Raw genomic sequence first — 17,159 nt, forward strand, 5'->3', positions numbered from 1 at the left:
ATTTTGAGAGCAAGCTTTGGTTTATAACTCAGAAATTGCCTTTGTGAAAATGGCAACTCGGAAAGCTCTAATAGCTTTCAAAACTTAAGTGGAAAGCAGTGCAGGATGTTATTCTAATTGTACACAAGAGCTATGGTCATCTGCATCATTTAGGTATTATTCTCCCTTTCTCTGCCTCCCACCTCCAGCCAAGTCAATCCGTACAATTGGGCGTTGGCTACAAACTGCACTTCAAATTAATGTTATTGCTGTTAACACGATGAACACTATTCACCAGTGCTTATTTTTCCTCCCACCACAATTTCCTTGTGATCGTTTAAAAGGAAGAGAATCATTTTAACTGAACGAGACAAGTTTTAAGTGGCATCTTGTTACATCTGGCAATGTGTGTTGTAATTACTAGGTAATTTGAAAATGCTATTTATTCTGTAAGGACTGGCGAAAAACATACATTCAAAAACAAGTCGGAAGTAAATACTTGCAGTACTTATGAAGATTTAAACCCCTCTCACCATCTCCCTCACCCAGGTGGACAATCTACAAAGCATTCAATAGTGATGCACACTGATGTGCTATATGCTCAGGACAGAAATACTGGCATTATGATGGTGTAAAGTTCACTTAAAATAGAATGAAGATTGCAGTGGCTGCACAAGACATAAGAAATACAAAGAAAGTTTAAAATAAAATCTTGTGAATGATAAATCAGATTCTAATCAACAAAATGACGACTGATTTCAAAATGTTGATTTGCGGGATTGACAGGATCAATGATTCAATTTAAAATTCAGAAAGGAATCGAATGGAATTAGAGAAATTTCTCGAATGCTTTCTGTTAAATTGCTTTATTTTTATCCCCATTTTCCTTTCCCAATCAATACTTGCAGTCGATTTGGTGACCAGTTGAGTTGTGGATTAATTTCTTAGTTTCTTATAAGAACAGAGTTCTGGTTGTAGCATTGCAGAAAGGAAATTAGTTAATGGAAAAGTACAGGTTCCCGAGTGATATCAAGGAGTGAAGGGACATACTTATAAGGATTGACTCAGAACAATTAATTGGTTTCTATTGGGAAAAGAATGTTGAATGGGGACTTGAGGTCTTCAAAATTCTTAAAAAGATTCTGAGAATATATTCCCAATGCTTATTAAATTTGTGAGGAGAGAGAACAAGCTCAAAATTGACATTACAAGAGTTAAGAGGGAGGCTGGAAAAATTTTCACAGGGGGTGGGGGAGGGGCAGGTGGTAGAATATAGAATGTCTTGCCACATTGACACTGGGCCTTGGGACGTCCTCCTGACGTGAAAGGTGCTCTACAAATATAATTTGTTGTTGGTAATTCAAACGGAGACCATACATTTCAAAGGAAATTAGATAAACATTTGAAGAGAAAGAATAGAAATGGTTACAGAAAAAGAGCAGGGAATAAGAGATTAGAGTTTTGGGTTCACAGTGTTTGGGCAAGGATAAGCTTTGAGCTGTGGTGTGTGTGTGTATGTGTGTGTGTAATCCAGTGTTCGAAAACATCCCAATCCTGTAGGTAACCAGCTGTGAATTACGTCACAGCAAAGGAACATCACTATGATGCAAGCTCCCGTCTGAGGAGTGTTGGAACAGTGTTCTCATGCAATGGAGTGTTCTCATGAAATGGCACATTGCACATTTTGAGCTTGTTGGTGGAATAATACGTCACACCCTTAAGCTTAAAGCATAATGAAGACCAATTCACAACACTATTCTCCACCCATAAAATCCAATTTTTAAGCAGTTTCCCAAAAATTTTCAGCGGAGGCTATTTTTGGGGAATCTTAATCTGCAAATTAAGAGTATGGAGAAATTAACATTTTTGAAAAAAAACTGTCCTAATGTTTGAGTAGTTTTATTACTGAGACACTAATAGCTTCTCAGCATCATTACATGAGCTAAAAATGTACACCAACTGGTTAGAACACAAAGACAGGAATCTCCACACAACCAATGGCAGGTTAAGGTTGATGCCCAAGACAGTGAGGTGGAAGGTGTCACTATTTTCATCATCTTAAATCCCCGCTTCCTCCACGGGAGAGCCTCACAATGTTGTATTTCAATTGTCAGCTTGCCACTTTCATGAGCTAAAAAGGGAAATGTAACCTAGCTCTGACAGAAGCAACATTTGACGAGGCTCCTCTTCTTCTGAGTAAGTGATTGTTGGGAAGATTGTCAGGCGTCAGTGCCAACGATGAAATAGATTCACCGCCTTGACCTCCTTCAAGTCATTCTCTGTCCTCGGAGTGTCTCCAAGACTCCCTTTTCCTGTATACCTAGATTTATCTCTGAATTATTGCCAGATTTGACAAAAATTAACCTTTTCAAAGTCACTCGAACACCAAGCTGTCACAATTATGCATCTATTCGAAAAGATCAGAGTTCTTGTAACCTTACTCTGATGTGCTGCAGTAAATCAAATGAACTTACACTGTGTTTGTAATGACATTTGATGGCATGATTTGGGTAGCAATTCACTCGTAAATGTCCAATATAAACAGGGACACGCATAGAGCAAATCAATAAGGAGCACTGCTCTTGACATCACCTGGAGGAGGAATCACACTGGACTTGATCCACCCAAGATCTGCTCAAAGCTCTTGGATGACCATTGGGCGACCCAAGAACTTTGAATGGATGTTTTGAATGCTCTGAACGAGTCCTGTGATGACACATTAGAAGCCAAACATCCAATATTTATATAAGCAGAACACCAAGAGCGGGCACTGGCTCTTGGCAATGCAACAACAGCATTATCGAACAACAATCGAGAGATGCAAAACATGTGTTTCCCTCTGGACACAGTGGTGGCAGAAATCCAGTGCACCACTTGCTGTGAAATTCCAGCAGATATTTGTATGCTATTATTCTACCTCAGCCCATTTTTCAGGAAAATCTCAGTGAATATCAGTGCAGCACAAACTTCCCACGTTGCAAACAGAACCGTTAAACAATTGTGAACAATGGACTACAAGTCACAATTGTTTCTGTTCTCTTTGTAAAATAGTGTTGAGAGACCACCAACGAATTATACATCTCACTCACAACTGCAAAGAAACAATTGCTGAAACAGATTCACATCACATTAGGTTTTGCCAAAAATGAATTAACATAACATGACAATAGCTTCCGTTCTGCAGTCAAATGAAAATGCAAAAATACCTTCAGTTTCCTCTGGGAAGCAGAAAGGAATTGAAAAACCGCAAGATTAAAATGGCTAGAAATGAAACTGATCAAAATTATTACTGCGATTAAATCACTTAATGAAAGACAGCAAAAGAAAGATAACCTACCACTCTCAACAGTTTCCTCATCTTAGAACAGCCAAAAAAAACAGAGGAAAAAAAACAGAGATTTTTGCCTTTTTATAACTATCAACAAGGTAAAAAAATGAACACTCAAAACCACTTAACTCACTTGGAACAGATAGGATTTGCAATCAGAAATGGGTACGTCGTGCAAATAGACAGAACATTTCCAAGGTTTGTTAAGCTCAACAGTCTTTGCATTCCAGGTTGAAAGTGCTTTCCTTAAAAAAAATACCAGCCTTGCATTTGGATAGAAAACAAAAATCTATAATTTTCTTTGATAATTTATACTAAGTTTGCCAATAAATGATTCACTTGGGAGTCTCAAATGTTGGGCCTTGGAATGCAATCCACTTTTTTCCTATAATATATTTTTCTGAAGTAATTTTCAATGCAATATAATTTTTATAACCCCCGGCCATTGCTTTTACTAACATAAAAGAGTAAATGTTTCTGCATAAAGATATAGGTTCGGCGTCAGGATAGCTGTCTTTACTTTCTCCATTTGGAGCATTTATATTATACTAGCGTTTGTTTATCATGTACCTCATCTTGTGAACAGATCTGGCAGAACACTACACAATCAATAGTTTGAGAGTTAATGTCCTTTTTGGAAATAGAATCGCAGTCTATATCACTGTATTTAGACTTGTGCCTTTCTGACAATTTAGTCCCTTAAATCACACTTATGGTCTGAGCCTCCTCCTCTTGGTTTACACAGATTCAAGAGAAAGGGTACTAATTTTTAAATTATTTTATGTCTAAAGTACTCAAGTTAATTAAGTAAACTGATTAAGAGAAATTCCTGCAAGAAGTTCCCACTACAGATGAAGTTCATTGCTGCAAGATGTAAAATTGCTTGCAAATAACTGCTTTACATTATTTCTAAACTTTTGGCCTTTTGAAAATTGGTACCATGCACAAAGCATTCTTTCTTTTGTCTCTGTTCAAGTTCAAATGCAACTGAATGTGGTACCGCAGTTGAGACAAAACTTGGTGGTTAAACTAGGTTACATCTTGTTCAAATGAATAACATTTGGATGCAGTTAAAAACTTCCTCCTGTTCATGTGGTCTTAATTCCATAAATCGAAGTTAAATAAAAATGAAAAAATATAACTAAACGCTATCAAAACTTGTAGGGACCTTATAATGTACGTTTACAAGCCATTTCTGGTGCTGTAATAATGTTCAAAATTGTCTAGGGTAACAAAAGGTACAGAGGGCTTCTTTTAATTCATTCATGGAAAATGCATATTTGAGAACATGGCAGTCCAGCTGCTTAAATCAAACACTTAAAAAAGAGTACATCATGTTTAGTATTAAATTGCCATCGTTGTTTTTTTTCCAAATAGTTGGGGAGACTGAGACTTTGGAAAGAATTTGACTGCAGCAGTAATGTGACTGTTTCTCCTCAGGCAACTACAGTGAAAAATATAATTCTTTGAACTGATGTTCCCCCCAAATAACCACCATATTTCTATCTCAGGTGAGAATTCTATAACCAGAGCTCCTGTAATTCATTCTGGTTCTGGCAGCATGGGACAAATTAATAGGGACTAAAAACTGGCAAGTTTTTCTTATTTTAAAATGTTGTATCAATTGAACTAATCGCAGTCGTAAAATGGAACTCAGAACATGTCAAATGTTCGTACTGTGAAATGAAGCCACAGGCAAACAAGCTTCCAACATTTATCAGAGGTGAAGGTTAAGGAAGCAACTCAAGACTCAACATAGCATAGCATTCCACTGCCAACCAGGTGCTCAGTATTTTAGAGGCCCTACTGTCGTAATTTTCTTTCATCAATTTGGGGTTTCACCCCTTCACGGGCACTGCCCGATATGAAATCTCGCACGACACTGGGATAAATCAAGGTGTGGCAAGGTTGGAAGGGCAACAGCATTAAGCCTTCCCTGGTTGGCAGAATGGTGAGCAGCCTGCAAGATGGGAGAAATGGAGGAAAGACTCAAAGAAGCAGATCTAAAATGACTGCACTGAAACATCCAGGATTGTATTATCTAAAGATATTTACCGAAACATTCAAGTAAAAACATCTATGGCTAGCAAATGGGTTATTGACTCACATGATCGTCTACTGGAATTCCTTTGTGGTTGAACAAATGCTACAGGTCTTCTAAGTGCAAATCTCCTGCAGAAAGACAATTACAAGAAGAAAGTTGATATTGGAGCCATAGGTAATTCGAGTGAAATAGAAGAGGGGAAAAGCACAGGAAAAAAAACATATACTTCCATTTTAATCTTGCAAATAATCTGAAGAAAACAATGCAATAGATTTATGTGCAGACAGGATAAATCCTTCAGTTTTCAGACTTTGGTAGTGGAGCCAGAAAATCTGAAACCAAGAGCAAGCCTTGCACATCAAACTGTGGTGTGCTGTTTCCATGCACCCTTTTCCAAACTGGAATGCCACTGATGCTATCATTTACTGTCATTACTTCGAGTTTTGAGGAAATCCAAAATATTTTGGCATTGATTTTGCACAGTAATTATATTATACACAAACATGCTGTTTTCATACCAATGCAATCAGAAAACAAAGCTTTTTCAAAGATATCTTCTTTCAATTTGCATTTTTGCACAAAACTATGCTTATAAAGCTCTGCCACATGATTATGACACTGTTGTGGCTGTATATTTAGTAGCTACCTCTCCTGGAACTGCTTTGAAGGGATTAGACCTGCTCTCAGATTGGCATCACACTCGCGCTTGGCTTGCCACCAGGTTCCATCATCTTGGCTGACGATCTGAAGGATATCTCCCTTCTTGAAAGAAAGCCCAGCTTCTTTACATGGAATAGCTTTATCCTCGTTAGGATCATAGTCAAACAGGGTCCTGACAAACATCTGGCAACAAAAGAAAACATTTGTGTGTCAGATCACAACAGCTCCTCCAATTGTGAACAATTTACATGGCATTATTGTAGGCACGCTGTGGAAAGTGAGCAAGAGGCTAAAGCAATTGAATCCTCATTTTGATGTTTGGGGGACGGGGACGGACAAAGCAGAAAAATATTCACAATATTGTCAAAACACTTTAGTAACCAACATGAATAATACAGAAGGGAGAAAAGAGACCATGAGGAGAAAACCGAAGACTGGCCAAATAAAACAATATTCCTCAGTTCAAAAGATTGAATGCATTATGGTTGTGCTTCAGTTGTAAGGACCCCAATTTATCATAGAATCAGAGTTGAGCTAATCTTTCACAATCATATCTAAAGCTTTCAGAATTTAGATTGCTAAGAGGGAATGATCTCCTCTGGTCCATCTCCATAGACGTAATTTTTTGAGCCAATAAAATCATAACTATAACTCCTCATTCCTGCTTTTCTATACCATCCTTTCCATGGCTCCTTTACATAATGAGGTGCCCAAAACTATGTGTATTGTTCCAACTCTGGGTGAAGCAATGTCCTGCGTTCCAATTAGCATCACTTCCTTGCTTTTTATTGAATACCCCAGGTATTTTACTCAGTACATAAAATTAATCATAATCCTTACTTCTTTGGCCTTTTCCACCTGCAGTACCACCTTCAAAAATCTGCATATCTGTACGGCTACATATCTACATTTCTCAGCATCAGAATATTTTATGTCTTTGTTCTTTGTCCCGAAATGTATGACGCCACATTTCTCAATTTTAAACTGCGTTTACCAACTATCGACCACAAAATACACAAAGCCACAAAACTTGTATCCAAAGTATCATAGCTTGTTTCTAAAGATACCTTGTGAATACGTCTCTACGACGTGATAGGGCGCCAGATCAAATACAAAGATTATTATTGTTATTTATTATTATCTACCCACTCTGCTGTGATGTATGTCCTCCTTCCTCAGCTTTCTATATCCTAGATTTGGCAACTTCAGCAAACTCAGAAATTATTTAAACTATGCCAAGTTATAAACCAATGTTCGAAATGTTTACAAAAGAGGAAACGTGAAGATAGGATAATCTTGAATTCCTGAAACCAAACTATTTTCCAGCCTGCAGTGTGTATACATTAGGACTTTTAAAGGGTTTGGACAATTGAAATTGAAATATGGACAATTGAAATATGGTCAACGCGTCTGAGTCAGAAAGTCATAGGTTCAAGCCCCATTGCGACTTGGAACCCACAGTCTAGACTGACTCACTTCAATACTAACTGGGGAGTGCTGCATTGGCAGAGGTGCCATGCTTCGGATAAGACATTAAACTGAGGTTCTGCCTGTGCCTTTTCTGGTGAGTTTTCAAGATTCTATGGCACTATTCGAAAAGAGATGGAAGTTGCTCCTGGTGTCCCAGCCAAACAAACAAGTAAAAAACTGATCCCTGACGTCAAGGCTGTTCAATTGCTGTGGGCACATTTGCTGCCGCATTCGGCAACATTTTAGAATTAACTTCTTTATGCTGAGGTTGGATGACAAGGTCCCAAAAGGAATTAGTAAATGGATTTTTGAAGGGGGTTACTGACTATTGCCAAGATTCTGAAGAAAGGAAGAGGATCCCAAATAACACTCCATGCACTAGTGTATTTCTCTGCATTATCAACCTTGCCGAATGCCACTGCATTCAGGAGCTTAAATGTGATATGCATGAGCAAGTCATGGCCAAAGTGAGATTCTTCCAGCAAGTTCAATGTAAAACGCACAACGTCTAAATCAGCAGAACAAATGTGAACCCACCAAGTCTGTGAAAAAGTGAAATGATGTGCAATGCCATAACTGTTCAGGATGATTAAGTGATATCTCTTTAGAGTAGGTGAGGAATCTTTCAGATAGTCTCAGGCATTTATAAAGATGATTTTTTGGTGCTGGTACACTATTTTCCGAAGAATGCACCTTTGCCAATTTCATGCAAAATTAGGAATAAAGTTTGATGTGAATGCTGGCACAATTTGTAGGCTTTACACAATGCTGTCAATGTTAATGCATTCCAGCCGGCACCATAGTACAAATGTACAATTCATAACTTTCATCAGTCAGGTTTGACGGAAAGTGAATCACCTTTTTACCTGCTGTGCACGGTCAGAAAAGCACAAACTAAGTCTTATTTGATGATGTCCTGCAGGTAATAATGTTACAAAGAGCAAGTATTAAGATAAATATTATGGTTTGGAGAACTGTTTACTTTTACAGAAGCTAACTTAGAACATTTGTATATTTAGTGGGCAACGGAGCTATTTTAGATGCAAATGTAAGATTATGTTTCACAGCTGTTTTTAAAAACATGTAGATATTTAAAGTTATTTACTAATGTTCCAATTTTACACAGTAAGACCACACCAATCAATCAATTAATCAATTCAATATGAAATTGCACTTTAGTATATATTTCAGTAACCTTTGGAATGATTTGGGACCCAAATAAATATTGAATAAGAAACAAATCCAAATTATGAATCCCTCTTTGCCTTTCACTTCCTCTCACCACCTTCATAAGCCTCTTAAAAATGTAACTTTAAAACCTAACTCTTTGACTGTGCACTTGGTCAATAACAGTGAATTACACAGACTCTCCTGAAAATTTGGTGCTCATCCTACGTGAAAGGTGCTGCCTACATAAGTACTGAATCGTAAACAAATAAAGTAATGAACAATGGGCAAATGACCAACATTAATAGTTTCAGGCAGGATTAGGCCATTTATTTGTCCATCCAGCTAACCCATCCAAATTTCCAAGGGATTCTATCAACACTGCTGCATCTCCATTATTGTAGCAAGCGATTAACGGGATGATAGAAGGTGAACTAGATGGACATTGGTGTTTTTTCGTCCAGCAGTTCCTATGTTCTATATGATCGTATAATAAACTCTTTTAAATTCCAAAAAGTTATCCAGCTTCATTTTCAAGATGCTTCTTCATTCCTTGATCCACCACCAGTACTGGCAGTTTGTTTCACAAGTTTATGGTCTTTTTCTAAAAACATTTCACTCACACTTTCTGTTCACTTTTTGTTGTCCATACTTTGGAGCTGGGTCTCCTTGTTCTTTTCTTACATGGCATGAAATCTGGGTCCAAATGTTTTGAACCGTTTATAACAGTAAACACTTATATTCAATCCCAGCTCAGTCTTCTTGGTCAATAGAGAAAAGTGTTAGGTTGGCCAATATTTGCTCAATGTTCTAATGCCTAAATTCTGGAATGTATCTCGTAGCTCTCCATTACATACCCACGAAGGACGGAATATCTTTATTCGCCTTTTGCAACAACACGTTTTTCAGATCCAAATGAAAAAAAGGACAAAGTATTCTGGCTGCAAAGACAAGGGAGTTCCCGGTGTGCTGATCAACAATCCCCCAGATCAAATTGGTCATTCACCTCATGGTTGTTTGTACAAAATACACAGTCACTGTGAAAGCACAGTAAATCCTGTGAAGTGGTTTGACACATCCAACCGATTTGAAAAACTCTATATTAAATGTAAGGTTAATCGTTGTCATCATTATTGTAACATGGACTATTTCTAGCGAGTGGGTGGTTTATCGTCAAATCCACTCTTGCAATAATGAAAGAAAGAAATAAAAATGTGAAAACAGCAGTTTTATACCCCCAACCCCTCACCGCCCTTAGGAACGAAAATCTAAAGCAAATAAATTATTTGACAGACAACTCAGCTAACCTTGAAAATAACACCTGATGTCACGGGGGATTGACAAGGCAGCAGTAGCAACAGCAGCGGACAACAGAAGTTTTATTTAATATTTTTTCCCTCCATTAATCTAAACTTGTCACCCCAGCTATTGCAGCCGAAACCTGTGCCAAGGTACCTTGTGGGCTTGAGGAGAGCCATCCCCAGCAAAAGACCACCGTAAAAGCTTTATATGCTTGACTGGTTTTATGGGCTGCTAACCACAAACACACTGCAGAAGTGAATGCATTTATTGAGCAGGACAAACACTTGGGTATTTGTGTTACTTGACAAAAGTTCCTACATATGTAGAGACCAGACACACGGATATTTAGAAGTATGCATTCATAGATGTACAGACCGACTCAAGACAGTGTCATAACACATCCCACTATTTCCAGAATTTCAACAGGATTTTTTTATTTCCAAAAAATATTAACTCAATATTAAAATTAATATTGAATGAGAGATTATTTTTTAATTAGATTTGCAGTGGATAAATATTCAAAATATCTTTCAAGAGCACAGCGCTGATTTAAATGGAAATTAACAAGAGAAATTACGTATTTAAGGATAGCAGAAAACAAAGATCGTCATAAGTATTATTTAAAATAAATGTAATAATCTCTGCATTTGATATTACACCTTTTACGTTGGGAGGATATTTCAAAGAGCTTCACAAGATTTTGCTGTAAAGTGTAGGGACTGTATTTTGTAGGTGAAGACAGCAGTTAATTTATCCACAAATACCCAAGAAGTGAGTAAACAATTGTGTTTGGAAGATTATTTGCCCATAGAGGAGAAATTCCTTTCTCTTTCTGAATAGTGCCATGGGATCTTTAACACCCCCCTGAACAGGCAAATGGGACTTCAAATTGATGTCTCATCCGAAGAACAGCACCTCCAACAATGCAGCACTAACCCCAGTACGGCACTGGAATGTCAACCCAGACTTGGTTCAAAGTCTCAGTGTGGGACTTGAACCAACGACCTTTTGACTAACAACCGAGCCAGGCTGACACCAAATAATGGAAATATTATTCAAATTGGTTCAAGGAAATATTAACTTGCATACCAAAAGGAAGATTATTTTATTTCTGTGTGAATTCCAATTGGAAACTGAACAAAATACTTAATGTTCTTTCCACTTCCATGTAATGCATAAATTACATAACTTTGTTCAACCCAGTTTCCTGTACAGTCCTGAATTTGCAATATCTAAATGTATTGCACAACATACAATAAAAATATTAAACAAAGCACAGCAAAACCGGCTGCAAGTATTTATAATAGTAATAACTTACATTTGATACAGCAACTTTCACATTAAGAGGGCATCTAAAAGCGCTTCACAGAATGCACTGTAAAATGTAATGACTGTATTTTACAGGCGAATGCCACAGCCAATCTGCACACAGCAATGTCCCACAGCCATGAAGAGAGTGATCAATACCAATTTTACTTTTGACCATAAAAAAAACTTATTTTTGGATTGCTGGCCAGGTCCTCAAAGACACTCTCTACTCTTGTACCATGGGATCTTTTAGACTCAACTGAACAGGCAAACGGGATTTACTGTCTCACTTGTAGGAATGCACCTCCTACAAAATAGCACACCACCAGCACTGTATTGAAGTATCAACCTAGACTGAGATCAAAGTCCTAACATGGTGCTCTCAATTAAGCCAGGCTGATAGACACAGTTTAACTTTTATTTAAATTAAAAAGAGCGTAAAAAAAGAATGTGCACTGCACTCATATGGCTGGCAACCAAGGTGTACAAGCACTCTGGGACGCTACTCTGGGTGAGGGGCGCTATATAAATGCAAGCTGCTGTTGTTGTACAAATCCGATATTCATCCCAACCCTAACCTGGTCCAGTGCAAATATGGCAGAAACAAAGTAAGCATAAATATTAGCAAACTTGTAGTACACAAGAGGTTAGACTGAAATTTGATGGGATTCCCAACACCACATTGAAGATTAGCAACCAGTTGCTGATATATCCACTGTACAGTAGGATGCTGTGTTAATCACACTGAATAACAAGGTAGTCTAGTGTTTGTAACTGAATAACGAGAATAGATTGCATTAGTGATTGTGTATCAGTACTGTTGTCCTGAGAGCAATAACCTTCAGTGAAGAAGCACATTCAAAGATAGATAGCATTCAAGTCAGAACACTTAGATTTTACCTTATTTGCACTATAGACAGGCGGATCACTTCACCCATTCAAGAACATCTTGAATGTAGTCACCAGCACTACATTAAGACGAAGTGCAACAAACTCAAAGTCAAAAATCTTTTTTTAAAACAAAAATATACCTGTATCCCTCAAATGTTCATGCTTAACATGCCTACCTTGGTTTCTTTCACTTCTGTCTCCTCTTTGATGCCAGGGATTATTTTAAAAGTTATTGCTCCTTGTGACTGAGCCTGGACAAAAAAACGAGAAGCCCACATCAGCAAATGGGTTTTTAGTTTAAAAAAAGTATCAATCAGCTTCACATCATGTGTCACAATGAAAACCCACTCATTCATAGCATTTGAGATCAATAAAGATGATTTATCACTACATTTCTTGATTATTCAAAACAAACAAACAATCTGTGTGTCGTTTTTCTTCGTGTTTTTTTCTGAATATCCTGAATACAGAATGCCATTCAGCAGTGTCTTTAGAAATACACAACAAAATATCTTTTAACATCAGCATACGTTTGTGGCTTCAGTTTTTTGCCTCCAAATAAGCTTAATCAACAGCATATATAAACACCTAGAATTGTGTACACCTTTAGCAAAAGAGAATGAGCTAATTATACCTGCAGTCTCTATGAAGGCAGTGTTGAATTCAGGCCTACCAGTGTAGGCTTGATGATAATACATTCCTCGTAATATCCGAGAACTCTTCCCCCACACCAAGCCAGACTATTTCGGGCCAAATAAATGTTGAAATTTTGAATGGCCTGGCGAAGGAGCAGGCTAAATGCACGTACCGTAAAAGCATCAAATCATGACAATGTTATCGTAAACAGAGTGAGATTTGGGAAACTAATTTTAACAGGCTTCAATCTGTGCCCCAGTAGGTATTTTGAAAAAGAATATCAAGTTTTAAAATGTATAGTATATAGTCACCTGCCTAATATCAATCGAAACCATTCTGTTTCCGTTTACATATACAATTTATAGCTTCTTCACTTTTAACCACTTTTCCTATTATAGAGAGGCTTAAATGCTTTCTGAAATCAACAATGTTAATCACATTATCTTCACACACTGTTAGATTAGTTAATATTATCTGGATTTCACAAACCGATGAGAGATAGGCTTTACTGCCTTTGCATTCAGCACTGGATTGCTTGCTTAGTACTCATATTTCATCTCCTCTCCCTTATCGATATTCAAGTTAACATACCTGTAACTCCCATGATAGTTGTGACCTATTTTAACATTGGAAGATTCTGAGCTATTTGCCAAAACATCAAATTTCCACCCACCATCCCCTGAATTCTGAATTAATTTTGTGCTCTCAGATTGGATTCCGCTTGGAACCACTGATATATGAATGCTGCGTTTGCCTACAAAAGGTCGCTATATTTGACAGTAATTATCTATCAAACGTTTTGAGACTTAAACATAAGGTGCTGTAAAAATGCTTTTTATTCCCTCCGTCTTTTTTTAAAAAAAGATTTAGAGTAAAGTAAATCTGGTAGAGTCAATTCGCCCCCTCCCCACTGCAATAGTTTGACAAAACAATCATCTCACCCATATCACCTCTCATCTTTAAGAGTTCCCACTTGTTCCACAATGTTTTGCCTGTTAGACATGCTTAAAGAATTTCTATTTTCCCTTATGTTCATTGCAGTTTTTTCCAAACTCATTGAACTTCATATTATTTCCATCTCTTCACAAATACGTTTTCCAATCTGCCCTCTTCTCATTTGCTTCAAATTACTTTTGATTTTCCTTAACATTTTTTCCTATCCTTCCTACTTAACTGTTTAGGGTCTAGATTTGGACATTAACTAGCTACTTCTGAAAATTACTCATTTCATTTACATTTTCTCCTGTTTTTTCTTCAAATTATTAAATGTTTGTTTAAACTTTCCCCCGCTAGTTCTGATGAATCCAGTGTTCAGCTCCAGTCCCAACATCTCTGATAATGTCCACTTCCAGCAAGACTTGAATAACTCTCAAGCTGGGGCTGACAAGTGGCAAGTAACATTCATACCACATAATTACCAGGGACTGACCATCTCCAACAATCACCTCGCCCTCACAACCAACACCGAGTCCCCACATCTACATCTGGAGGCCACTGTTGGGACGATATTTAACTATTTAAGAGGAAGCTAGATATACACGTGAATGAGGAGGGAATAGAAGGGTATGGGATGGAAATTCTGGAATTCTCTCCCTCAATTCTTCCGCCTTGCCCCCTCCTTCCCCTTTTGTGCATCACGCCTAAAGACCTTTCTTTTCAAACATGCTTACAGTTATCTCCTCCCTCCTACCAGCTCAACGTCAGGCTCTGCCACTGTTAAGTGCTGTGAGACATTACCCTGAATGAAGAGCACTGTATAAATGCAAGTTGTTGTTGTACTATCTTAAGTTGTTGCTCTCGTGTCACTGACTCACTGACAGGTAGAAATATTTTCCACCTATTAACTCTATCATAATTTTAAAGATCTGTATCTCAACCTGTTTTGAACTCACCGCTCACTTGAATGGGTGCAGTGAAAACACTCGTTCACTCACCATCCTGATTTGGACATGTATCAGAGTTCCCTGGTTAAAATTCTGGAACTGTCAACAACACCACATGTGCAAGCAACATGGGGTGTTGTGAAAGGATTGCAGTGGTTTTAAAAGGGCCCATATCACCTTCATCCCTTCACACCCTCCCCCAACATCAATCTTTCTTTCTTCATAACCCTAAAATTTGGCACAAGTTTTATTTGGGGATTGTTTTGGTGCTCAATAATGTCCAGCGTGTGTTACATCCTCAGTATCAAGCACTGCCAAGTCAGACATAGCATGTAAGCTAAATAATGAAGCTCTCCTTTATACTGTACCAATAAATATACCTTCAACACCACCTCAAACTGCACCTTCTCACTGCTCCAATGTGGCAGTTCCATTCTCACCCAGCCAGCATTTTACCACAATGCCAATTTGTGCTGCATTAAGGGAAGGAACCTTTAGAATATAGGTCTGGGAACATTGAGAAGTAGGTATGACTTGCAACTTGCACTTCACTATCTTACAACGTTATAAGGAAGCAGCTAACTTCATGTCTATCTGACTTGAGGTACAGACCGCAAAGTTGAAAGGACAATTTTATAACCACACCAATCCCAAATGCTGTCCATGTCTGGTTATCAAATTATCTCTGGCAGGATATTAGCCCCTTGAGAAGGTACAAGATGATCTATTGCAACAGAAACGTAAGTTATGAAAGGTTAAAAAAGTAGTGCCTCTCTCTCTGCAAAAGAGATGTGGGTGATATGTTTGAGTTTTGAAGATTTTGCAGATATTTTTGAGTAAAGTTGATTCAGGAAAATTGTTCGCAATCTTAAACAGTTCATAGTACTAGAGGAGAAATAAATTAAATCGTACTGAATTATTTATTTACCTATTTTGCATAAACTTGCAGAATAAATTATGAGGGAAGATTAATTAAACATGTAGAACAAACAAGTTCAAGATACATTTCCAGAGAGTTTCTGGATAAGAGACGGATTGCAGGCCTAGTTGATGCATTAGTCGAATTAAAAAGTGATAGGGTTTGTGATTAAGGTACAATAGCCCTGTTCTGAAAATATTTTATCCCAAAAGAAACTAAGGGGAAGGTTAGGAAGAAATTCTTTACTCAGAAGGTGATAGAATTCTTTGGACCAAAATGGGGCAGACAACAGGAGTCCACACTATCTTTTGAAAGGGAATGTGCAGATGCTTGAAAAAAAAGGAACATTAAAGGATTTGGGGGAAAAAACAGGAGTGGAGACTTGTAGGGCTGAATGGCCTGTTTCTGTGCTGGAGTCTTTAATTTCTTAAGTTGAGTGCTTATCTTCTATTTAGAAATAATTTGACATCTTAACTTCTAAAGAGATTTGAAAGAAATCTGAGCTAAGAAGCACCAAAATATAAGCCAACGAAAGCGAGAGGTTTCTGCTGTGGAAGATGACTGAAAATGCCTCATTTCTCGAGGCATAAAAACAGTCCTGAAGACCTGCCTCAGATTAAGATGGAGCAGATGGCCTGATGCCAGGAGCATGAATTCTCCTTGAAGGGACATTGTTCCTCATCCTCCCCATAATGGGCTAATGGTGCTTTCCCATTCCGGAGATTGAAGGAATGAAGAAGAATTAAATAATTCAATGATGGATTTACCAAAATCTCAATGATTTCTTCAGGCCTTTTATCTTCAACTGCAATTCCATTAACTTCCCTCAGCTCGTCCCCAACATGAATGAGCCCTGTTGTGACAAAACAAAGGACTGGGGTATAAAAATGGATTTCACATTTACTGCTTACAAATGATTACAATGCACTTTTGCTTTTACAAAACAGAGAACTAAAATCATACCGCTTCTGTCGGCAGCCCCTCCTCGCATGATTCTTGCCACAACAATCGCACCGGTTTGTTCGTCTCTTCTTATTGTTGCTCCCTAATAAACCAGAAAGGGAAAGAAAGTGGGGGGGGAGAGGAAATTTTCATTTATTATCAAAATAAAGATGGCTCATTTTTAATTTTTGTCAGTACTGAGGAATGAGGCTCAAATAGTTATTGAATCTTAGAAAACATTGCAATAGGAAGTGTTTATATTTATTTCATTATCAAGTATAAACAGTTTATCCCATTTCAGAGAAGCAGAGAATGTTACAGCATAGAATCAGGCAATTCAGCCCATCACGTCTGTGCTGGTACCTTTTTCCACATGATCCACCTAATCTAATCACACTCTCCATACCCTTTAATACCCTTTTTTTCAAATATCTAATTCTCATTTGAAATAATTCCACTGTTTTAAGAAAATAAAAATAATTCCCCAAAGCAAAAGTTTGTCCAGCCACTATTAACGTCAGAATAGCTTCAACGTTTGTGATTGAATTAAACTTAATCCAGTGGACTTCTGGGTCACAGTTAACTTTTTTAAAAAAAATAATCAAATTACTGAGATCCTGGGGCACTTCG

At 37.7% G+C, this 17,159-nt stretch overlaps 1 protein-coding gene across 5 annotated transcripts in view; it reads right to left on the reverse strand.

Annotated features, from left to right (window-relative positions):
- mpp7a (membrane palmitoylated protein 7a) overlaps positions 1-17,159 on the reverse strand; it is a 209,321-nt gene that overhangs the window by 50,814 nt on the left and 141,348 nt on the right. For 3 of the 5 annotated variants that reach the window (XM_007905452.2, XM_007905453.2, XM_042346888.1), the window contains 7 exons: positions 16,551-16,632; positions 16,355-16,440; positions 12,326-12,400; positions 5,998-6,194; positions 5,415-5,479; positions 3,317-3,337; positions 3,186-3,197 (listed from right to left, as the gene is read on the reverse strand). In XM_007905452.2, the coding sequence (XP_007903643.1) occupies positions 3,186-3,197; positions 3,317-3,337; positions 5,415-5,479; positions 5,998-6,194; positions 12,326-12,400; positions 16,355-16,440; positions 16,551-16,632 (538 nt within the window). The remainder of the gene's footprint in view (positions 1-3,185; positions 3,198-3,316; positions 3,338-5,414; positions 5,480-5,997; positions 6,195-12,325; positions 12,401-16,354; positions 16,441-16,550; positions 16,633-17,159) is intronic. The other 2 variants (XM_007905455.2, XM_007905454.2) reach the window with 1 other exon arrangement.

This window comes from Callorhinchus milii, unplaced genomic scaffold (assembly GCF_018977255.1).
Source record: "Callorhinchus milii isolate IMCB2004 unplaced genomic scaffold, IMCB_Cmil_1.0 Scaffold2, whole genome shotgun sequence".
Classification (NCBI taxonomy): domain Eukaryota; kingdom Metazoa; phylum Chordata; class Chondrichthyes; order Chimaeriformes; family Callorhinchidae; genus Callorhinchus; species Callorhinchus milii.